The 23985-nt window shown below is 41.5% G+C and overlaps 1 protein-coding gene across 4 annotated transcripts in view; it reads left to right on the top strand.

The window, feature by feature from the left end:
- The window catches only part of ncaph2 (non-SMC condensin II complex, subunit H2), a 27458-nt gene continuing 3473 nt past the window's right edge, over positions 1-23985 (top strand). Inside the window, exons 1-14 of one of the 4 annotated variants that reach the window (XM_034525995.1) lie at positions 1-113; positions 4725-4842; positions 4918-5019; positions 5101-5162; positions 5235-5310; positions 5512-5568; positions 6419-6498; positions 6573-6709; positions 6782-6918; positions 6997-7104; positions 22873-23038; positions 23122-23166; positions 23273-23343; positions 23781-23895. In XM_034525995.1, the coding sequence (XP_034381886.1) occupies positions 4735-4842; positions 4918-5019; positions 5101-5162; positions 5235-5310; positions 5512-5568; positions 6419-6498; positions 6573-6709; positions 6782-6918; positions 6997-7104; positions 22873-23038; positions 23122-23166; positions 23273-23343; positions 23781-23895 (1264 nt within the window). In that variant the 5' untranslated portion in view covers positions 1-113; positions 4725-4734. Of the gene's footprint in view, positions 114-4243; positions 4394-4724; positions 4843-4917; positions 5020-5100; positions 5163-5234; positions 5311-5511; positions 5569-6418; positions 6499-6572; positions 6710-6781; positions 6919-6996; positions 7105-22872; positions 23039-23121; positions 23167-23272; positions 23344-23780; positions 23896-23985 lie in introns of those variants that run through there. The other 3 variants (XM_034525997.1, XM_034525996.1, XM_034525998.1) reach the window with 3 other exon arrangements.

A 23985-nucleotide genomic window follows, 5' to 3' on the forward strand; every position in this document is an offset into this window, starting at 1 on the left:
CGGGCCAGCAGGTGGCGCGAGGCTCCTCTCTGCGCCTTTATGAGGAGCAGAAGAAGACGCTTTGGCGGGTCCTTTGACTGAACGGTAGTTGAAGTTCCGGGTTCTTCTTCTCGGTGAGAGCGTCTGTTTTAGTTTTAGAGCTTCTTGTTTGATCTTTAGAGCTTCTTCTTGTCTTGTTTTAGTTTTAGAGCTTCTTGTTTGATCTTTAGAGCTTCTTCTTGTCTTGTTTTAGTTTTAGAGCTTCTTGTTTGATCTTTAGAGCTTCTTCTTGTCTTGTTTTAGTTTTAGAGCTTCTTGTTTGATCTTTAGAGCTTCTTGTTTGATCTTTAGAGCGTCTGTTTGATCTTTAGAGCTTCTTGTTTGATCTTTAGAGCTTCTTGTTTTAGCTTTAGAGCTTCTTGTTTGATCTTTAGAGCTTCTTGTTTTAGCTTTAGAGCTTCTTGTTTTATCTTTAGAGCTTCTTCTTGTCTTGTTTTAGTTTTAGAGCTTCTTGTTTTATCTTTAGAGCTTCTGTTTGATCTTTAGAGCGTCTGTTTGATCTTTAGATCGTCTGTTTGATCTTTAGAGCGTCTGTTTGATCTTTAGAGCTTCTTGTTTTAGCTTTAGAGCTTCTTGTTTTATCTTTAGAGCTTCTTCTTGTCTTGTTTTAGTTTTAGAGCTTCTTGTTTGATCTTTAGAGCTTCTTGTTTTAGTTTTAGAGTGTCTGTTTGATCTTTAGAGCTTCTGTTTTAGTTTTAGAGCGTCTGTTTGATCTTTAGAGCTTCTTGTTTTAGCTTTAGAGCTTCTGTTTGATCTTTAGAGCTTCTTGTTTTAGTTTTAGAGCTTCTTGTTTGATCTTTAGAGCTTCTTGTTTTAGCTTTAGAGCTTCTGTTTGATCTTTAGAGCTTCTTGTTTTAGTTTTAGAGCTTCTTGTTTTATCTTTAGAGCTTCTTGTTTTATCTTTAGAGCGTCTGTTTGATCTTTAGAGCTTCTTGTTTTAGTTTTAGAGCTTCTTGTTTTATCTTTAGAGCTTCTTGTTTGATCTTTAGAGCGTCTGTTTGATCTTTAGAGCTTCTGTTTGATCTTTAGAGCGTCTGTTTTATCTTTAGAGCGTCTGTTTTATCTTTAGAGCGTCTGTTTGATCTTTATAGCTTCTGTTTGATCTTTAGAGCGTCTGTTTGATCTTTAGAGCTTCTTGTTTTATCTTTATAGCTTCTGTTTGATCTTTAGAGCGTCTGTTTGATCTTTAGAGTGTCTGTTTGATCTTTATAGCTTCTTGTTGTCTTGTTTTAGCTTTAGAGCTTCTGTTTGATCTTTAGAGCGTCTGTTTGATCTTTAGAGCGTCTGTTTGATCTTTATAGCTTCTTGTTGTCTTGTTTTAGCTTTAGAGCTTCTGTTTGATCTTTAGAGCTACTGTTTGATCTTTAGAGCGTCTGTTTGATCTTTAGAGCGTCTTGTTTTATCTTTAGAGCGTCTGTTTGATCTTTATAGCTTCTTGTTGTCTTGTTTTAGCTTTAGAGCTTCTGTTTGATCTTTAGAGCGTCTGTTTGATCTTTAGAGCGTCTGTTTGATCTTTATAGCTTCTTGTTGTCTTGTTTTAGCTTTAGAGCTTCTGTTTGATTTTTAGAGCTTCTGTTTGATCTTTAGAGCTTCTGTTTGATCTTTAGAGCGTCTGTTTGATCTGTATAGCTTCTTGTTGTCTTGTTTTAGCTTTAGAGCTTCTGTTTGATCTTTAGAGCTTCTTGTTTTAGCTTTAGAGCTTCTGTTTGATCTTTAGAGCGTCTGTTTGATCTTTAGAGCTTCTTGTTTGATCTTTAGAGCTTCTTGTTTTATCTTTAGAGCGTCTGTTTGATCTTTAGAGCTTCTTGTTGTCTTGTTTTAGTTTTAGAGCGTCTGTTTGATCTTTAGAGCTTCTGTTTGATCTTTAGAGCTTCTTGTTTTATCTTTAGAGCTTCTTCTTGTCTTGTTTTAGTTTTAGAGCTTCTTGTTTTATCTTTATAGCTTCTTGTTGTCTTGTTTTAGCTTTAGAGCTTCTTGTTTGATCTTTAGAGCTTCTTGTTTTAGCTTTAGAGCGTCTGTTTGATCTTTATAGCTTCTTGTTGTCTTGTTTTAGCTTTAGAGCTTCTGTTTGATCTTTAGAGCGTCTGTTTGATCTTTAGAGCGTCTGTTTGATCTTTATAGCTTCTTGTTGTCTTGTTTTAGCTTTAGAGCTTCTGTTTGATTTTTAGAGCTTCTGTTTGATCTTTAGAGCTTCTGTTTGATCTTTAGAGCGTCTGTTTGATCTGTATAGCTTCTTGTTGTCTTGTTTTAGCTTTAGAGCTTCTGTTTGATCTTTAGAGCTTCTTGTTTTAGCTTTAGAGCTTCTGTTTGATCTTTAGAGCGTCTGTTTGATCTTTAGAGCGTCTGTTTGATCTTTATAGCTTCTTGTTGTCTTGTTTTAGCTTTAGAGCTTCTGTTTGATCTTTAGAGCTACTGTTTGATCTTTAGAGCGTCTGTTTGATCTTTAGAGCGTCTTGTTTTATCTTTAGAGCGTCTGTTTGATCTTTATAGCTTCTTGTTGTCTTGTTTTAGCTTTAGAGCTTCTGTTTGATCTTTAGAGCGTCTGTTTGATCTTTAGAGCGTCTGTTTGATCTTTATAGCTTCTTGTTGTCTTGTTTTAGCTTTAGAGCTTCTGTTTGATTTTTAGAGCTTCTGTTTGATCTTTAGAGCTTCTGTTTGATCTTTAGAGCGTCTGTTTGATCTGTATAGCTTCTTGTTGTCTTGTTTTAGCTTTAGAGCTTCTGTTTGATCTTTAGAGCTTCTTGTTTTAGCTTTAGAGCTTCTGTTTGATCTTTAGAGCGTCTGTTTGATCTTTAGAGCTTCTTGTTTGATCTTTAGAGCTTCTTGTTTTATCTTTAGAGCGTCTGTTTGATCTTTAGAGCTTCTTGTTGTCTTGTTTTAGTTTTAGAGCGTCTGTTTGATCTTTAGAGCTTCTGTTTGATCTTTAGAGCTTCTTGTTTTATCTTTAGAGCTTCTTCTTGTCTTGTTTTAGTTTTAGAGCTTCTTGTTTTATCTTTATAGCTTCTTGTTGTCTTGTTTTAGCTTTAGAGCTTCTTGTTTGATCTTTAGAGCTTCTTGTTTTAGCTTTAGAGCGTCTGTTTGATCTTTATAGCTTCTTGTTGTCTTGTTTTAGCTTTAGAGCTTCTGTTTGATCTTTAGAGCGTCTGTTTGATCTTTAGAGCGTCTGTTTGATCTTTATAGCTTCTTGTTGTCTTGTTTTAGCTTTAGAGCTTCTGTTTGATTTTTAGAGCTTCTGTTTGATCTTTAGAGCTTCTGTTTGATCTTTAGAGCGTCTGTTTGATCTGTATAGCTTCTTGTTGTCTTGTTTTAGCTTTAGAGCTTCTGTTTGATCTTTAGAGCTTCTTGTTTTAGCTTTAGAGCTTCTGTTTGATCTTTAGAGCGTCTGTTTGATCTGTATAGCTTCTTGTTGTCTTGTTTTAGCTTTAGAGCTTCTGTTTGATCTTTAGAGCTTCTTGTTTTAGCTTTAGAGCTTCTGTTTGATCTTTAGAGCGTCTGTTTGATCTTTAGAGCTTCTTGTTTGATCTTTAGAGCTTCTTGTTTTATCTTTAGAGCGTCTGTTTGATCTTTAGAGCTTCTTGTTGTCTTGTTTTAGTTTTAGAGCGTCTGTTTGATCTTTAGAGCTTCTGTTTGATCTTTAGAGCTTCTTGTTTTATCTTTAGAGCTTCTTCTTGTCTTGTTTTAGTTTTAGAGCTTCTTGTTTTATCTTTATAGCTTCTTGTTGTCTTGTTTTAGCTTTAGAGCTTCTTGTTTGATCTTTAGAGCTTCTTGTTTTAGCTTTAGAGCTTCTTGTTTGATCTTTAGAGCTTCTTGTTGTCTTGTTTGATCTTTAGAGCTTCTTGTTTTAGTTTTATAGCTTCTTGTTTGATCTTTAGAGCTTCTTGTTTTAGCTTTAGAGCTTCTTGTTTTAGCTTTAGAGCGTCTTGTTTTAGCTTTAGAGCTTCTTGTTTTAGCTTTAGAGCGTCTGTTTGATCTTTAGAGCTTCTGTTTGATCTTTAGAGTGTCTGTTTGATCTTTAGAGTTTCCTGTTTTATCTTTAGAGCTTCTTGTTGTCTTGTTTTATCTTTAGAGCTTCTTGTTTTAGCTTTAGAGCTTCTTGTTGTCTTGTTTTATCTTTAGAGCTTCTTGTTGTCTTGTTTTAGTTTTAGAGCTTCTTGTTTCTCACACAGTTTTAGAGCTTCTTGTTTCTCACACAGTTTTAGAGCTTCTTGTTTCTCACACAGTTTTAGAGCTTCTTGTTTCTCACACAGCTTTAGAGCTTCTTGTTTCTCACGCAGCTTTAGAGCTTCTTGTTTCTTGTGGGCTTCATCCTGACGTAAACAAGTTTAACTCTGCTCAAGGGCTTGCTTATTGTGAGGTACTTGTACTGTATTTTAATGGTATTCAAAGCTTCACCCGCTACATTTCTGCTGAAAACTGTTTGTGATATGTTTACAAATATACAAAAATAATAATAATACTGTGTACATAAGATGGGGTCATTATAATGTAGTATGCTATATATATATATATATATATATATATATATATATATATATATATATATATATATATATATAGCATATGTGTAGTGTGTGTGTGGACAGTGTACTTGTATTTCTGGTACATTTGCTGCTAGTACTTTTACTGACTTAACATATTGTTATGTGTACTTGTATGTATTAATACTCATTGATTCTGGTTCACAGTGAGACGGTCATGGAGTTCACAGAGAGCAGGTTCCCTCACCTGCTGCAGCCAATCAGAGAGCTCACTAAGAACTGGGAGATCGACGTGGCGTCGGAGCTCAACGACTACCTGGAAGAGGTGAGCCGCTCAGCGGGGTTGGGAAGCTGACACCTGGGGGGTCAAAGCATCCGGAGTAACCAGACTTCTCTGCAGCTGGACACCATGTGCATCACCTTCGATGGCGGGAAGACCCGGCTGAACTTTGCAGAAGCGGCGCTGCTGATCCAGGGCTCCGCCTGCATCTACAGCAAGAAGGTTCTGGTGACGTTCACCTGAAAGCAAGAGGTAAGGTTCAGGTAGGAGCGACTCCCATTGACGCCACGCCGTCTGTTTCAGGTGGAGCTGCTGCACAGCCTGGTCTACCAAACTCTGGAGTACATCAACGACAGGAACAAGAAGTAAGCTCGTCCCCCGGTCTCGGTGTTAGACGGGTTCAGGTGATGGCTTGTTCTGATGTTTGATCCCCACAGACGGAGCAAACAGACGGCCGATTCTCAGGAGGACGAAGCAGCCGGAGCAGCAGGCGACCACAACGCTGAATGTGTGGTGAGGAGCCGTTTATTCTGGTATTTATTAAACCAGAGATATGTTCAGTCGAAACATTTACAAACTGAAACCACATGATCCACATTTATCAACAGGCCAATAGCCTGCTTCCTCTACTGAACTGTTGGGGGTGGGGTAGTAGTGAAAAGGCATTCTGGGTAATGTAGAATATCATTGAGACGACCTGTCTGTCTCCTCCAGTTCACTACGCTCGACATTGATGTCTCCAGGGACCCGATGAAGGCCGACTCCAACACGGTGAGTTCGAGACTAACTCTGTGAACCGTTTGTTCCAGACTAACTCTGTGAACCGTTTGTTCCAGACTAACTCTGTGAACCGTTTGTTCCAGACTAACTCTGTGAACCGTTTGTTCCAGACTAACTCTGTGAACCGTTTGTTCCAGACTAACTCTGCGAACAGTTTGTTCCAGACTAACTCTGCGAACCGTTTGTTCCAGACTAACTCTGGGAACCGTTTGTTCCAGACTAACTCTGTGAACCGTTTGTTCCAGACTAACTCTGTGAACCGTTTGTTCCAGACTAACTCTGCGAACCGTTTGTTCCAGACTAACTCTGCGAACCGTTTGTTCCAGACTAACTCTGCGAACCGTTTGTTCCAGACTAACTCTGCGAACCGTTTGTTCCAGACTAACTCTGTGAACCGTTTGTTCCAGACTAACTCTGGGAACCGTTTGTTCCAGACTAACTCTGTGAACCGTTTGTTCCAGACTAACTCTGCGAACAGTTTGTTCCAGACCAACTCTGCGAACCGTTTGTTCCAGACTAACTCTGCGAACCGTTTGTTCCAGACTAACTCTGCGAACCGTTTGTTCCAGACTAACTCTGTGAACAGTTTGTTCCAGACTAACTCTGTGAACAGTTTGTTCCAGACTAACTCTGTGAACCGTTTGTTCCAGACTAACTCTGTGAACAGTTTGTTCCAGACTAACTCTGTGAACAGTTTGTTCCAGACTAACTCTGTGAACCGTTTGTTCCAGACTAACTCTGTGAACAGTTTGTTCCAGACTAACTCTGTGAACCGTTTGTTCCAGACTAACTCTGTTGTCTGTAGTTCATCTTGATGTGTGACTTCTCTGCTTGACTTCAGACTGTGAGCGTTGCTCCTCTTCCTCCGGAGTCTCTGATTGCTCTTGAAACTACGGAGAAGCAGAAGCTTCCGCTCATCAGGTCAGTTTGTAGAACAAAGTGTGTGAAATTAATCTGTTCTGATATCGTTCACACGTTTTCTTTTTTCCTTTCAGCGTGACGGGCGACGTCCTGTCCAGTCAGAAGGACTTCAGGATCAACCTCTTCGTCCCGGGAGCCGAGGACATGATCCTCCTCACTCTGGGATCCTCCAGGCTTCTGCTGGACCCTGCAGACCCCCTGCAGCAGAGAGGTGCAGCTCTTGGTCCTGGTCCTGGTGCCCGTGACTGGCGCTCACTGGTCTCAATGTGTCTTCTCCGTGCAGGTGAGGAGGCTCCCGCTGAGGCTGCGGTTGCCGGTATGGAAGAGCACGGAGGCGACACCGCGGAGGATTTCCTTCCTTTAGAGGACGACAACATGGAGCAGGACCAGGACCCAGAGGAGCACGTGGACCGACACCAGGTCTCGTTTCATTCTCGGTCCAGTTTGGAGACTTGAGACTCTGAGTCGTTCACTGAAGTCTTTAAAAATGTGTCTCAGGCTCCGAGTGAAGAGCCGATGATCCGAGAGAGACGGCCAGTCAGAGAGACACCGGTGAGGACGGAGGAGACGCCGCCGGCTGTAGGTTATCCGGTTCATGTGGTTCAGGTGAACGTGTGTTCATGTGTTCATGTGTTTCAGGTGAACGTGTGTTCATGTGTTCATGTGGTTCAGGTGAACGTGTGTTCATGTGTTCATGTGTTTCAGGTGAACGTGTGTTCATGTGTTCATGTGGTTCAGGTGAACGTGTGTTCATGTGTTCATGTGTTTCAGGTGAACGTGTGTTCATGTGTTCATGTGGTTCAGGTGAACGTGTGTTCATGTGTTCATGTGTTTCAGGTGAACGTGTGTTCATGTGTTCATGTGTTTCAGGTGAACATGTGTTCATGTGTTTCAGGTGAACATGTGTTCATGTGTTTCAGGTGAACGTGTGTTCATGTGTTTCAGGTGAACGTGTGTTCATGTGTTTCAGGTGAACATGTGTTCATGTGTTCATGTGGTTCAGGTGAACATGTGTTCATGTGTTTCATGTGAACATGTGTTCATGTGTTTCAGGTGAACATGTGTTCATGTGTTCATGTGGTTCAGGTGAACATGTGTTCATGTGTTTCAGGTGAACATGTGTTCATGTGTTTCAGGTGAACATGTGTTCATGTGGTTCATGTGTTCATGTGGTTCAGATGAACATGTGTTCATAATAATAATAATACATTTGTTTTATAAGGCGCCTTTCAAGGCACTCAAGGTCGCCGTACAACATATTTAAAAATCGGACACAATTTAAAAAGCAGCACAGTTAAAAGCAGAACAGTCTGCAGCAGAGCAACCCAGAGGGAACACGTCAGGCATAGGCCTGCCTGAAAAGGTGGGTTTTGAGGTGGGTTTTGAATAAAATGATAGAGTCAATGTTTCTGATGTCAGGGGGGAGGGAGTTCCAGAGGGCTGAAGGCTCTTGACCCCATGGTGGACAGACGAGCTGGGGGGACAGTCAGGTTGATGGAGGAGGCAGACCTGAGAGACCGGGTGGGGATGTTGATTTGGAGGAGGTGAGACAGATATGGAGGGGCGAGGTTGTGGATGGCCTTGAATGCATGGAGGAGGATCTTAAAGTCAATGCGGTGTTTGATGGGGAGCCAGTGGAGTTGTCGTAGAACAGGGGTGATGTTAGAGATGGAAGGGGTCTTGGTGATGATGCGGGCAGCAGTGTTCTGGACCAGTTGGAGTTTATGGAGGAGTTTGTGGGGGAGACCAAAGAGGAGGGAATTACAATAATCCAAGCGGGAGGTGACAAGAGAGTGGACCAGGATTGCGGCGCTGTTGGGTGTGAGTGAAGGGCGGAGGCGGTTGATATTTCGGAGGTGGAAGTAGGCAGACCGGATGGTGGTGTTGATGTGAGTGTGGAATGACGGTGTGCTGTCGAGGACGACACCCAGACTCTTAGCCTGAGGGGAGGGGGAGACCGAGGAGTTGTCTATTGTGAGGGCGAAACTGGGATGCTTGGTGAGAGTGGACTTGGAGCCGATGAGGACAACCTCGGTTTTATTGCTGTTCAATTTGAGGAAGTTTGAGGTGAACCAGTTTTTTATTTCCTGTAAACAGGCACAGAGGGAGGGGGGCGGGGAAGTGGAAGAGGGTTTGGAGGAAACATAGAGCTGGGTGTCGTCCGCGTAACAGTGGAATTGAATATTATGTTTGCGGAAAATGAGTCCAAGTGGGAGGAGGTAGAAAATAAACAGGATAGGACCAAGGACAGATCCCTGGGGAACACCGGAGGAGAGGAGGGAGGGATGTGATGTGAATGATTTTAACTGAATGAACTGAGTACGGCCAGAGAGATATGAGTGAAACCATGAAAGGGGTGTATCTGAAATTCCAATGGAGGCTAGACGGTCGAGGAGGATGGTGTGGGAGATGGTGTCGAAGGCGGCGCTCAGATCGAGGAGGATGAGGATTGATAGTAGTCCAGAGTCAGCTGCCATGAGGAGGTCATTTGAGATCTTGATGAGGGCGGTTTCTGTGCTGTGACGGGGGCGAAAACCGGACTGAAACTGTTCATAGAGATTGTTGTTTGAGAGGTGAGCCTGAATCTGAGATGCCACTGTTTTTTCTAAGATTTTAGAGAGAAATGGTAGGTTGGAAATGGGACGGAGGTTATTGAACATGTTGGGGTCTAAACCAGGTTTCTTGAGTATTGGAGTAACAGCAGCGGATTTGAGAGGTGATGGGACAGAACCAGAGGTGAGGGAGGAATGGATGATGGCCGTTATCAGGGGTAGCAGAGAGGGGAGGGAGGCTATAACCAGGGAGGATGGGAGGGGGTCGAGTTGGCAGGTGGATGGCTTGGAAGTCTGGATGAGTTTTGATAAAACGATGGCAGAGGGGAGTTGGAAGCAGGAGAGAGGTACAGAGACGGGGGGGGAACAAAAGTAGAAGGACAGCTGGACGTATGAGGGGTCAGTTGCTGATGGATGGTAGTTATTTTAGTGTTAAAAAATGACATTAGGGAGTTACAGTTTTCCGTGGAGTAGAAGTGAGGGGGAAGGGAATCTGGGGGGCGGAATGAATTGTTGACCACAGAGAAAAGGGTCCTGGTGTTCCCAGCACCAGCAGTGATTTTGTCAGTAAAGAATTGTGATTTGGCTGAGGAGAGGGCATCTTTGTAGAGGAGGATGTGGGCATGGTGCATCTGTTTATGGATCGTGAGTCCGGTTTTGGTGAAAAGCCTCTCCAACTGACGACCCTTGGCTTTCAACTGGCGGAGCTGAGGGGAGAACCAGGGGGCAGAGTGGGGGAATGAGACAGTCCGGGTTTTGAGGGGAGCAAGTGAGTTCAGCAGAGTACAGAGACTATCATTGTAAAGATTAACCAGATGATCCAGGGTGTGTGGGGGGGTGATGATGGGGAAACTGTCAATGCCTGTTGTGAGGTCAGCCAGATTCATGTTTGTGATGTTGCGGAAGGATATGACACGTAACTGTTTGTATTTGGATAATGTTAAACTTAAATTAAATAAAATGAGCATGTGATCTGAGATAGGGAGATCGACAGCAGAGCAGTTGAGGGGAGTGACACCAGAGCAAATGACCAAGTCCAAAATGTGACCTTTAGAGTGGGTGGGGAAGTGAATATGTTGAAGGAGACCAAAACTGTCCAAGCAAAAAGTGAAGTCCTTAGTGAGGGGATGATTAGTGTTGTCCATGTGAATATTCAGATCGCCCAACAGAATGATGTTGGGAGACAGTGAGCAGATGTGTGGTGAATTCATTGATGAAGTCCTTGTTTGGTTTGGGTGGGCGGTAGATGTTGAGTAAAACGGTTGGAGTAGGACCATTCAGCTGTAGAGCCACAGATTTGAATGTCTGGCATACTGGCAAAGAAGTTCATGTGTTCATGTCTTCAGGTGTTCATGTGTTCATGTGGTTCAGGTGAACATGTGTTCATGTGTTTCAGGTGAACATGTGTTCATGTGTTTCAGGTGAACATGTGTTCATGTGGTTCAGATGAACATGTGTTCATGTGGTTCATGTGTTTCAGGTGAACATGTGTTCAGGTGTTCATGTGTTCATGTGTTCAGGTGTTCATGTGTTTCAGGTGAACATGTGTTCATGTGTTCAGGTGAACATGTGTTCATGTGTTTCAGGTGAACATGTGTTCATGTGTTCAGGTGAACATGTGTTCAGGTGTTCATGTGTTTCAGGTGAACGTGTGTTCATGTGTTTCAGGTGAACATGTGTTCATGTGTTTCAGGTGAACATGTGTTCATGTGTTTCAGGTGAACATGTGTTCATGTGGTTCAGGTGAACATGTGTTCATGTGTTTCAGGTGAACATGTGTTCATGTGTTTCAGGTGAACATGTGTTCATGTGTTCATGTGATTCAGGTGAACGTGTGTTCATGTGTTTCAGGTGAACATGTGTTCATGTGTTTCAGGTGAACATGTGTTCATGTGTTCATGTGGTTCAGGTGAACATGTGTTCATGTGTTTCAGGTGAACGTGTGTTCATGTGTTTCAGGTGAACATGTGTTCATGTGGTTCAGGTGAACATGTGTTCATGTGTTTCAGGTGAACATGTGTTCATGTGTTTCAGGTGTTCATGTGTTCATGTGGTTCAGGTGAACATGTGTTCATGTGTTTCAGGTGAACATGTGTTCATGTGTTCATGTGTTTCAGGTGAACATGTGTTCATGTAGTTCAGGTGAACATGTGTTCATGTGGTTCAGGTGAACATGTGTTCATGTGTTTCAGGTGTTCATGTGTTCATGTGGTTCAGGTGAACATGTGTTCATGTGTTTCAGGTGAACATGTGTTCATGTGTTCATGTGTTTCAGGTGAACGTGTGTTCATGTGTTTCAGGTGAACGTGTGTTCATGTGTTTATGTGGTTCAGGTGAACATGTGTTTCAGGTGAACATGTGTTCATGTGTTTCAGGTGAACATGTGTTTCAGGTGAACATGTGTTCATGTGTTTCAGGTGAACATGTGTTCATGTGGTTCAGGTGAACATGTGTTCATGTGGTTCAGGTGAACATGTGTTCATGTGTTTATGTGGTTCAGGTGAACATGTGTTTCAGGTGAACATGTGTTCATGTGTTTCAGGTGAACATGTGTTTCAGGTGAACATGTGTTCATGTGTTTCAGGTGAACATGTGTTCATGTGTTCATGTGGTTCAGGTGAACATGTGTTTCAGGTGAACATGTGTTCATGTGTTTCAGGTGAACATGTGTTTCAGGTGAACATGTGTTCATGTGTTTCAGGTGAACATGTGTTCATGTGTTTCAGGTGAACATGTGTTCATGTGTTTCAGGTGAACATGTGTTTCAGGTGAACATGTGTTCATGTGTTTCAGGTGAACATGTGTTCATGTGTTTCAGGTGAACATGTGTTCATGTGTTTATGTGGTTCAGGTGAACATGTGTTTCAGGTGAACATGTGTTCATGTGTTTCAGGTGAACATGTGTTTCAGGTGAACATGTGTTCATGTGTTTCAGGTGAACATGTGTTTCAGGTGAACATGTGTTCATGTGTTTCAGGTGAACATGTGTTCATGTGTTTCAGGTGTTCATGTGTTTCAGGTGAACATGTGTTCATGTGTTTCAGGTGAACATGTGTTCATGTGTTTCAGGTGAACATGTGTTCATGTGTTTCAGGTGAACATGTGTTCATGTGTTTCAGGTGAACATGTGTTCATGTGTTTCAGGTGTTCATGTGTTCATGTGGTTCAGGTGAACGTGTGTTCATGTGTTTCAGGTGAACATGTGTTCATGTGTTTCAGGTGAACATGTGTTCATGTGGTTCAGGTGAACATGTGTTCATGTGTTTCAGGTGAACGTGTGTTCATGTGTTCATGTGATTCAGGTCAACATGTGTTCATGTGGTTCAGGTGAACATGTGTTCATGTGGTTCAGGTGAACGTGTGTTCATGTGTTTCAGGTAAACGTGTGTTCATGTGTTTATGTGGTTCAGGTGAACATGTGTTTCAGGTGAACATGTGTTCATGTGTTTCAGGTGAACATGTGTTTCAGGTGAACATGTGTTCATGTGTTTCAGGTGAACATGTGTTCATGTGTTTCAGGTGAACATGTGTTCATGTGGTTCAGGTGAACATGTGTTCATGTGGTTCAGGTGAACATGTGTTCATGTGTTTCAGGTGAACGTGTGTTCATGTGTTCATGTGATTCAGGTGAACGTGTGTTCATGTGTTTCAGGTGAACATGTGTTCATGTGTTCATGTGTTTCAGGTGAACATGTGTTCATGTGGTTCAGGTGAACATGTGTTCATGTGTTCAGGTGAACATGTGTTCATGTGGTTCAGGTGTTCATGTGTTCATGTGTTTCAGGTGAACATGTGTTCAGGTGTTCATGTGTTCATGTGTTTCAGGTGAACATGTGTTCATGTGTTTCAGGTGAACATGTGTTCATGTGGTTCAGGTGTTCATGTGTTCATGTGTTTCAGGTGAACATGTGTTCAGGTGTTCATGTGTTCATGTGTTTCAGGTGAACATGTGTTCATGTGTTCAGGTGAACATGTGTTCATGTGTTTCAGGTGAACATGTGTTCATGTGGTTCAGGTGAACATGTGTTCATGTGTTTCAGGTGAACATGTGTTCATGTGTTTCAGGTGAACATGTGTTCATGTGTTCATGTGGTTCAGGTGAACATGTGTTCATGTGGTTCAGGTGAACATGTGTTCATGTGTTTCAGGTGAACATGTGTTCATGTGTTCATGTGGTTCAGGTGAACGTGTGTTCATGTGTTTCAGGTGAACATGTGTTCATGTGTTTCAGGTGAACATGTGTTCATGTGTTTCAGGTGAACATGTGTTCATGTGGTTCAGGTGAACATGTGTTCATGTGTTCATGTGGTTCAGGTGAACATGTGTTCATGTGTTTCAGGTGAACATGTGTTCATGTGGTTCAGGTGTTCATGTGTTCATGTGTTTCAGGTGAACATGTGTTCAGGTGTTCATGTGTTTCAGGTGAACATGTGTTCATGTGTTTCAGGTGAACATGTGTTCATGTGTTTCAGGTGAACATGTGTTCATGTGGTTCAGGTGAACGTGTGTTCATGTGTTTCAGGTGAACATGTGTTCATGTGTTTCAGGTGAACATGTGTTCATGTGTTTCAGGTGAACATGTGTTCATGTGGTTCAGGTGAACATGTGTTCATGTGGTTCAGGTGAACATGTGTTCATGTGATTCAGGTGAACATGTGTTTCAGGTGAACATGTGTTCATGTGTTCATGTGTTTCAGGTGAACATGTGTTCATGTGGTTCAGGTGTTCATGTGTTCATGTGTTTCAGGTGAACATGTGTTCATGTGGTTCAGGTGAACATGTGTTCATGTGGTTCAGGTGAACATGTGTTCATGTGTTCAGGTGAACATGTGTTCATGTGTTTCAGGTGAACATGTGTTCATGTGTTTCAGGTGAACATGTGTTCATGTGGTTCAGGTGAACATGTGTTCATGTGTTTCAGGTGAACATGTGTTCATGTGTTCATGTGGTTCAGGTGAACATGTGTTCATGTGGTTCAGGTGAACATGTGTTCATGTGTTCATGTGGTTCAGGTGAACATGTGTTCATGTGTTTCAGGTGAACATGTGTTCATGTGTTCATGTGTTTCAGGTGAACATGTGTTCATGTGGTTCAGGTGAACATGTGTTCATGTGTTCATGTGTTTCAGGTGAACATGTGTTCATGTGTTTCAGGTGAACATGTGTTCATGTGTTCATGTGTTCATGTGGTTCAGGTGAACATGTGTTCATGTGTTTCAGGTGAACATGTGTTCATGTGTTTCAGGTGAACATGTGTTCATGTGTTTCAGGTGAACATGTGTTCATGTGTTTCAGGTGAACATGTGTTCATGTGTTTCAGGTGAACATGTGTTCATGTGTTTCAGGTGAACATGTGTTCATGTGGTTCAGGTGAACATGTGTTCATGTGGTTCAGATGAACATGTGTTCATGTGGTTCAGGTGAACATGTGTTCATGTGTTCATGTGGTTCAGGTGTTCATGTGTTCATGTGGTTCAGGTGAACATGTGTTCATGTGGTTCAGATGAACATGTGTTCATGTGGTTCAGGTGAACATGTGTTCATGTGTTTCAGGTGAACATGTGTTCATGTGGTTCAGGTGAACATGTGTTCATGTGGTTCAGGTGAACGTGTGTTCATGTGTTTCAGGTGAACGTGTGTTCATGTGTTCATGTGGTTCAGGTGAACATGTGTTTCAGGTGAACATGTGTTCATGTGTTTCAGGTGAACATGTGTTTCAGGTGAACATGTGTTCATGTGTTTCAGGTGAACATGTGTTTCAGGTGAACATGTGTTCATGTGTTTCAGGTGAACATGTGTTCATGTGTTTCAGGTGTTCATGTGTTTCAGGTGAACATGTGTTCATGTGTTTCAGGTGAACATGTGTTCATGTGTTTCAGGTGAACATGTGTTCATGTGTTTCAGGTGTTCATGTGTTCATGTGGTTCAGGTGAACGTGTGTTCATGTGTTTCAGGTGAACATGTGTTCATGTGGTTCAGGTGAACATGTGTTCAGGTGTTCATGTGTTTCAGGTGAACATGTGTTCATGTGTTTCAGGTGAACATGTGTTCATGTGGTTCAGGTGAACATGTGTTCATGTGTTCATGTGGTTCAGGTGAACATGTGTTCATGTGGTTCAGGTGAACATGTGTTCATGTGGTTCAGATGAACATGTGTTCATGTGTTCATGTGTTCAGGTGTTTCAGGTGAACATGTGTTCATGTGGTTCAGGTGAACATGTGTTCATGTGTTCATGTGTTTCAGGTGAACATGTGTTTCATGTGTTCATGTGGTTCAGGTGAACATGTGTTCATGTGTTTCAGGTGAACATGTGTTCATGTGTTTCAGGTGAACATGTGTTCATGTGTTTCAGGTGAACATGTGTTCATGTGTTTCAGGTGAACATGTGTTCATGTGTTTCAGGTGAACATGTGTTCATGTGTTTCATGTGAACATGTGTTCATGTGTTTCAGGTGAACATGTGTTCATGTGTTCATGTGGTTCAGGTGAACGTGTGTTTCATGTGTTCATGTGGTTCAGGTGAACATGTGTTTCATGTGTTCATGTGTTTCAGGTGAACATGTGTTCATGTGTTCATGTGGTTCAGGTGAACGTGTGTTTCATGTGTTCATGTGGTTCAGGTGAACATGTGTTTCATGTGTTCATGTGTTTCAGGTGAACGTGTGTTTCATGTGTTCATGTGGTTCAGGTGAGCATGTGTTCATGTGTTTCAGGTGAACATGTGTTTCATGTGTTTCAGGTGAACATGTGTTTCATGTGTTCATGTGGTTCAGGTGAACATGTGTTCATGTGTTTCAGGTGAACATGTGTTCATGTGTTTCAGGTGAACATGTGTTCATGTGGTTCAGGTGAACATGTGTTCATGTGTTCATGTGGTTCAGGTGAACATGTGTTCATGTGTTTCAGGTGAACATGTGTTCATGTGTTTCAGGTGAACATGTGTTCATGTGGTTCAGGTGAACATGTGTTCATGTGTTTCAGGTGAACATGTGTTCATGTGTTCATGTGGTTCAGGTGAACATGTGTTCATGTGTTTCAGGTGAACATGTGTTCATGTGTTCATGTGGTTCAGGTGAACATGTGTTCATGTGTTCATGTGGTTCAGGTGAACATGTGTTCATGTGTTTCAGGTGAACATGTGTTCATGTGTTTCAGGTGAACATGTGTTCATGTGTTTCAGGTGAACATGTGTTCATGTGTTTCAGGTGAACATGTGTTCATGTGTTTCAGGTGAACATGTGTTCATGTGTTTCAGGTGAACATGTGTTCATGTGGTTCAGGTGAACATGTGTTCATGTGGTTCAGATGAACATGTGTTCATGTGGTTCAGGTGAACATGTGTTCATGTGTTCATGTGGTTCAGGTGTTCATGTGTTCATGTGGTTCAGGTGAACATGTGTTCATGTGGTTCAGATGAACATGTGTTCATGTGGTTCAGGTGAACATGTGTTCATGTGTTTCAGGTGAACATGTGTTCATGTGTTTCAGGTGAACATGTGTTCATGTGGTTCAGGTGAACATGTGTTCATGTGGTTCAGGTGAACGTGTGTTCATGTGTTTCAGGTGAACGTGTGTTCATGTGTTCATGTGGTTCAGGTGAACATGTGTTTCAGGTGAACATGTGTTCATGTGTTTCAGGTGAACATGTGTTTCAGGTGAACATGTGTTCATGTGTTTCAGGTGAACATGTGTTTCAGGTGAACATGTGTTCATGTGTTTCAGGTGAACATGTGTTCATGTGTTTCAGGTGTTCATGTGTTTCAGGTGAACATGTGTTCATGTGTTTCAGGTGAACATGTGTTCATGTGTTTCAGGTGAACATGTGTTCATGTGTTTCAGGTGTTCATGTGTTCATGTGGTTCAGGTGAACGTGTGTTCATGTGTTTCAGGTGAACATGTGTTCATGTGGTTCAGGTGAACATGTGTTCAGGTGTTCATGTGTTTCAGGTGAACATGTGTTCATGTGTTTCAGGTGAACATGTGTTCATGTGGTTCAGGTGAACATGTGTTCATGTGTTCATGTGGTTCAGGTGAACATGTGTTCATGTGGTTCAGGTGAACATGTGTTCATGTGGTTCAGATGAACATGTGTTCATGTGTTCATGTGTTCAGGTGTTTCAGGTGAACATGTGTTCATGTGGTTCAGGTGAACATGTGTTCATGTGTTCATGTGTTTCAGGTGAACATGTGTTTCATGTGTTCATGTGGTTCAGGTGAACATGTGTTCATGTGTTTCAGGTGAACATGTGTTCATGTGTTTCAGGTGAACATGTGTTCATGTGTTTCAGGTGAACATGTGTTCATGTGTTTCAGGTGAACATGTGTTCATGTGTTTCAGGTGAACATGTGTTCATGTGTTTCAGGTGAACATGTGTTCATGTGTTCATGTGGTTCAGGTGAACGTGTGTTTCATGTGTTCATGTGGTTCAGGTGAACATGTGTTTCATGTGTTCATGTGTTTCAGGTGAACATGTGTTCATGTGTTCATGTGGTTCAGGTGAACGTGTGTTTCATGTGTTCATGTGGTTCAGGTGAACATGTGTTTCATGTGTTCATGTGTTTCAGGTGAACGTGTGTTTCATGTGTTCATGTGGTTCAGGTGAGCATGTGTTCATGTGTTTCAGGTGAACATGTGTTTCATGTGTTTCAGGTGAACATGTGTTTCATGTGTTCATGTGGTTCAGGTGAACATGTGTTCATGTGTTTCAGGTGAACATGTGTTCATGTGTTTCAGGTGAACATGTGTTCATGTGGTTCAGGTGAACATGTGTTCATGTGTTCATGTGGTTCAGGTGAACATGTGTTCATGTGTTTCAGGTGAACATGTGTTCATGTGTTTCAGGTGAACATGTGTTCATGTGGTTCAGGTGAACATGTGTTCATGTGTTTCAGGTGAACATGTGTTCATGTGTTCATGTGGTTCAGGTGAACATGTGTTCATGTGTTTCAGGTGAACATGTGTTCATGTGTTCATGTGGTTCAGGTGAACATGTGTTCATGTGTTCATGTGGTTCAGGTGAACATGTGTTCATGTGTTTCAGGTGAACATGTGTTCATGTGTTTCAGGTGAACATGTGTTCATGTGGTTCAGGTGAACATGTGTTCATGTGTTCATGTGTTTCAGGTGAACATGTGTTCATGTGTTTCAGGTGAACATGTGTTCATGTGGTTCAGGTGAACATGTGTTCATGTGTTTCAGGTGTTCATGTGGTTCAGGTGAACATGTGTTCATGTGTTCATGTGTTCATGTGGTTCAGGTGAACATGTGTTCATGTGTTTCAGGTGAACATGTGTTCATGTGTTCATGTGTTTCAGGTGAACATGTGTTCATGTGTTTCAGGTGAACATGTGTTCATGTGTTTCAGGTGAACATTTGTTCATGTGGTTCAGGTGAACATGTGTTCATGTGGTTCAGATGAACATGTGTTCATGTGGTTCAGGTGAACATGTGTTCATGTGGTTCAGGTGAACGTGTGTTCATGTGTTTCAGGTGAACGTGTGTTCATGTGTTTATGTGGTTCAGGTGAACATGTGTTTCAGGTGAACATGTGTTCATGTGTTTCAGGTGAACGTGTGTTCATGTGTTTCAGGTGAACATGTGTTCATGTGGTTCAGGTGAACATGTGTTCATGTGTTTCAGGTGAACATGTGTTCATGTGTTTCAGGTGTTCATGTGTTCATGTGGTTCAGGTGAACATGTGTTCATGTGTTTCAGGTGAACATGTGTTCATGTGTTCATGTGTTTCAGGTGAACATGTGTTCATGTAGTTCAGGTGAACATGTGTTCATGTGGTTCAGGTGAACATGTGTTCATGTGGTTCAGGTGAACGTGTGTTCATGTGTTTCAGGTGAACGTGTGTTCATGTGTTTATGTGGTTCAGGTGAACATGTGTTTCAGGTGAACATGTGTTCATGTGTTTCAGGTGAACATGTGTTTCAGGTGAACATGTGTTCATGTGTTTCAGGTGAACATGTGTTCATGTGTTTCAGGTGAACATGTGTTCATGTGTTTATGTGTTTCAGGTGAACATGTGTTCATGTGTTTCAGGTGAACATGTGTTTCAGGTGAATATGTGTTCATGTGTTTCAGGTGAACATGTGTTTCAGGTGAACATGTGTTCATGTGTTTCAGGTGAACATGTGTTCATGTGTTTCAGGTGTTCATGTGTTTCAGGTGAACATGTGTTCATGTGTTTCAGGTGAACATGTGTTCATGTGTTCATGTGATTCAGGTCAACATGTGTTCATGTGTTTCAGGTGAACATGTGTTCATGTGTTCATGTGATTCAGGTCAACATGTGTTCATGTGGTTCAGGTGAACATGTGTTCATGTGTTTCAGGTGAACATGTGTTCATGTGTTCATGTGTTTCAGGTGAACATGTGTTCATGTGTTTCAGGTGAACATGTGTTCATGTGTTTCAGGTGAACATGTGTTCATGTGTTTCAGGTGTTCATGTGTTCATGTGGTTCAGGTGAACGTGTGTTCATGTGTTTCAGGTGAACATGTGTTCATGTGTTCATGTGTTTCAGGTGAACATGTGTTCATGTGGTTCAGGTGAACATGTGTTCATGTGGTTCAGGTGAACGTGTGTTCATGTGTTTCAGGTAAACGTGTGTTCATGTGTTTATGTGGTTCAGGTGAACATGTGTTTCAGGTGAACATGTGTTCATGTGTTTCAGGTGAACATGTGTTTCAGGTGAACATGTGTTCATGTGTTTCAGGTGAACATGTGTTCATGTGTTTCAGGTGAACATGTGTTCATGTGGTTCAGGTGAACATGTGTTCATGTGGTTCAGGTGAACATGTGTTCATGTGGTTCAGGTGAACATGTGTTCATGTGTTCATGTGATTCAGGTGAACGTGTGTTCATGTGTTTCAGGTGAACATGTGTTCATGTGTTCATGTGTTTCAGGTGAACATGTGTTCATGTGGTTCAGGTGAACATGTGTTCATGTGTTCAGGTGAACATGTGTTCATGTGTTTCAGGTGAACATGTGTTCATGTGTTTCAGGTGAACATGTGTTCATGTGGTTCAGGTGTTCATGTGTTCATGTGTTTCAGGTGAACATGTGTTCAGGTGTTCATGTGTTCATGTGTTTCAGGTGAACATGTGTTCATGTGTTCAGGTGAACATGTGTTCATGTGTTTCAGGTGAACATGTGTTCATGTGGTTCAGGTGAACATGTGTTCATGTGTTTCAGGTGAACATGTGTTCATGTGTTTCAGGTGAACATGTGTTCATGTGTTCATGTGGTTCAGGTGAACATGTGTTCATGTGGTTCAGGTGAACATGTGTTCATGTGTTTCAGGTGAACATGTGTTCATGTGATTCAGGTGAACGTGTGTTCATGTGTTTCAGGTGAACATGTGTTCATGTGTTTCAGGTGAACATGTGTTCATGTGTTTCAGGTGAACATGTGTTCATGTGGTTCAGGTGAACATGTGTTCATGTGTTCATGTGGTTCAGGTGAACATGTGTTCATGTGTTTCAGGTGAACATGTGTTCATGTGGTTCAGGTGAACATGTGTTCATGTGTTCATGTGGTTCAGGTGAACATGTGTTCATGTGTTTCAGGTGAACATGTGTTCATGTGGTTCAGGTGTTCATGTGTTCATGTGTTTCAGGTGAACATGTGTTCAGGTGTTCATGTGTTTCAGGTGAACATGTGTTCATGTGTTTCAGGTGAACATGTGTTCATGTGTTTCAGGTGAACATGTGTTCATGTGGTTCAGGTGAACGTGTGTTCATGTGTTTCAGGTGAACATGTGTTCATGTGTTTCAGGTGAACATGTGTTCATGTGTTTCAGGTGAACATGTGTTCATGTGGTTCAGGTGAACATGTGTTCATGTGGTTCAGGTGAACATGTGTTCATGTGATTCAGGTGAACATGTGTTTCAGGTGAACATGTGTTCATGTGTTCATGTGTTTCAGGTGAACATGTGTTCATGTGGTTCAGGTGAACATGTGTTCATGTGTTCATGTGTTCAGGTGAACATGTGTTCATGTGTTTCAGGTGAACATGTGTTCATGTGTTTCAGGTGAACATGTGTTCATGTGGTTCAGGTGAACATGTGTTCATGTGTTTCAGGTGAACATGTGTTCATGTGTTCATGTGGTTCAGGTGAACATGTGTTCATGTGGTTCAGGTGAACATGTGTTCATGTGTTCATGTGGTTCAGGTGAACATGTGTTCATGTGTTTCAGGTGAACATGTGTTCATGTGTTCATGTGTTTCAGGTGAACATGTGTTCATGTGGTTCAGGTGAACATGTGTTCATGTGTTCATGTGTTTCAGGTGAACATGTGTTCATGTGTTTCAGGTGAACATGTGTTCATGTGTTCATGTGTTCATGTGGTTCAGGTGAACATGTGTTCATGTGTTTCAGGTGAACATGTGTTCATGTGTTTCAGGTGAACATGTGTTCATGTGTTTCAGGTGAACATGTGTTCATGTGGTTCAGGTGAACATGTGTTCATGTGGTTCAGGTGAACGTGTGTTCATGTGTTTCAGGTGAACGTGTGTTCATGTGTTCATGTGGTTCAGGTGAACATGTGTTTCAGGTGAACATGTGTTCATGTGTTTCAGGTGAACATGTGTTTCAGGTGAACATGTGTTCATGTGTTTCAGGTGAACATGTGTTTCAGGTGAACATGTGTTCATGTGTTTCAGGTGAACATGTGTTCATGTGTTTCAGGTGTTCATGTGTTTCAGGTGAACATGTGTTCATGTGTTTCAGGTGAACATGTGTTCATGTGTTTCAGGTGAACATGTGTTCATGTGTTTCAGGTGTTCATGTGTTCATGTGGTTCAGGTGAACGTGTGTTCATGTGTTTCAGGTGAACATGTGTTCATGTGGTTCAGGTGAACATGTGTTCAGGTGTTCATGTGTTTCAGGTGAACATGTGTTCATGTGTTTCAGGTGAACATGTGTTCATGTGTTTCAGGTGAACATGTGTTCATGTGTTTCAGGTGAACATGTGTTCATGTGGTTCAGGTGAACATGTGTTCATGTGTTCATGTGGTTCAGGTGAACATGTGTTCATGTGGTTCAGATGAACATGTGTTCATGTGTTCATGTGGTTCAGGTGAACATGTGTTCATGTGGTTCAGATGAACATGTGTTCATGTGTTCATGTGTTCAGGTGTTTCAGGTGAACATGTGTTCATGTGGTTCAGGTGAACATGTGTTCATGTGTTCATGTGTTTCAGGTGAACATGTGTTTCATGTGTTCATGTGGTTCAGGTGAACATGTGTTCATGTGTTTCAGGTGAACATGTGTTCATGTGTTTCAGGTGAACATGTGTTCATGTGTTTCAGGTGAACATGTGTTCATGTGTTCATGTGGTTCAGGTGAACGTGTGGTTCATGTGGTTCAGGTGAACATGTGTTTCATGTGTTCATGTGTTTCAGGTGAACATGTGTTCATGTGTTCATGTGGTTCAGGTGAACGTGTGTTTCATGTGTTCATGTGGTTCAGGTGAACATGTGTTTCATGTGTTCATGTGTTTCAGGTGAACGTGTGTTTCATGTGTTCATGTGGTTCAGGTGAGCATGTGTTCATGTGTTTCAGGTGAACATGTGTTTCAGGTGAACATGTGTTTCATGTGTTCATGTGGTTCAGGTGAACATGTGTTTCATGTGTTCATGTGTTTCAGGTGAACGTGTGTTTCATGTGTTCATGTGGTTCAGGTGAGCATGTGTTCATGTGTTTCAGGTGAACATGTGTTTCATGTGTTCATGTGTTTCAGGTGAACATGTGTTTCATGTGTTCATGTGGTTCAGGTGAACATGTGTTTCATGTGTTCATGTGGTTCAGGTGAACGTGTGGACGCTGAGTGACCCGTACGCCGTCCTCGAGGAGGACAAACCCTTCAGACCAGGAAAGTGTCACAAGGTCCCTGAAGGTCTGGATGACGGAGGAAAGAGGAAACGGAGACGAGCCGCTTCGCTTCAGGACTTCAGGAGCTGGTTCAGAAGAACCTGTGAGAAGCAGTTCTGTGTGTCTGTTTACACAGCTGAGATGAAGATGATGATGAAGGTGGTGATGGTGATGTTTTTGTTTCAGTTGACCCTCCGGAGCACAAGTTAAAGAATGGACCAGCGTTTCCAGGTAACGCTCTCTTGTTTGAGTAATTTCACCATCAGAATAAAACGAGCTCATAACATTTAATAACTTCCATCGGACAGTTATAGAAACCACGCTTCATGTTTTTCAGACTTGAACTACATTTATTTGAGCACAATGAAAAACAAACTGAGGACTCAGAAGAGGATCTACAGGAGAGCGGTAGGACAACCTGTCAATCACCTTGTGTACGTGTGTGTGTATGTGTATGTGTATATATATACACATATATATATATATATATATATATGTGTATATATATACACATATATATATATGTGTATATATATACACATATATATATATATATATATATATATATACACATATATATATATGTGTATATATATACACATATATATATATATATATATATATATACACACATATATATATATATATATATATATATATATATATATATATATATATATATATATATATATATATATATATATATATATATATATATATATATATATATATATATATATATATATATATATATATATATATATATATATATATATATATATATATATATATATATATATATATATATATATATATATATATGAGATGATTGTGATGTCACTCAGGGGGTGGCGGTCTCTGAGGAAGAACTGAGGAGGACCTTCCTGCAGCTTGAGGAGGCGGGGCCACATCAGCAGGGGGAGGAGCCTGTGGACGGATTCAGACCCCCCGACCTGCTGGGTAAAACCGCCACACACTCTTCTTCTATTGTTTAGCTTTTTGTAGAACTCACATTAATGAAAGTAATGATTTTAATATGAATCTCTGAGC

Source organism: Cyclopterus lumpus, chromosome 23 (assembly GCF_009769545.1).
Source record: "Cyclopterus lumpus isolate fCycLum1 chromosome 23, fCycLum1.pri, whole genome shotgun sequence".
Taxonomy (NCBI): Eukaryota; Metazoa; Chordata; class Actinopteri; order Perciformes; family Cyclopteridae; genus Cyclopterus; species Cyclopterus lumpus.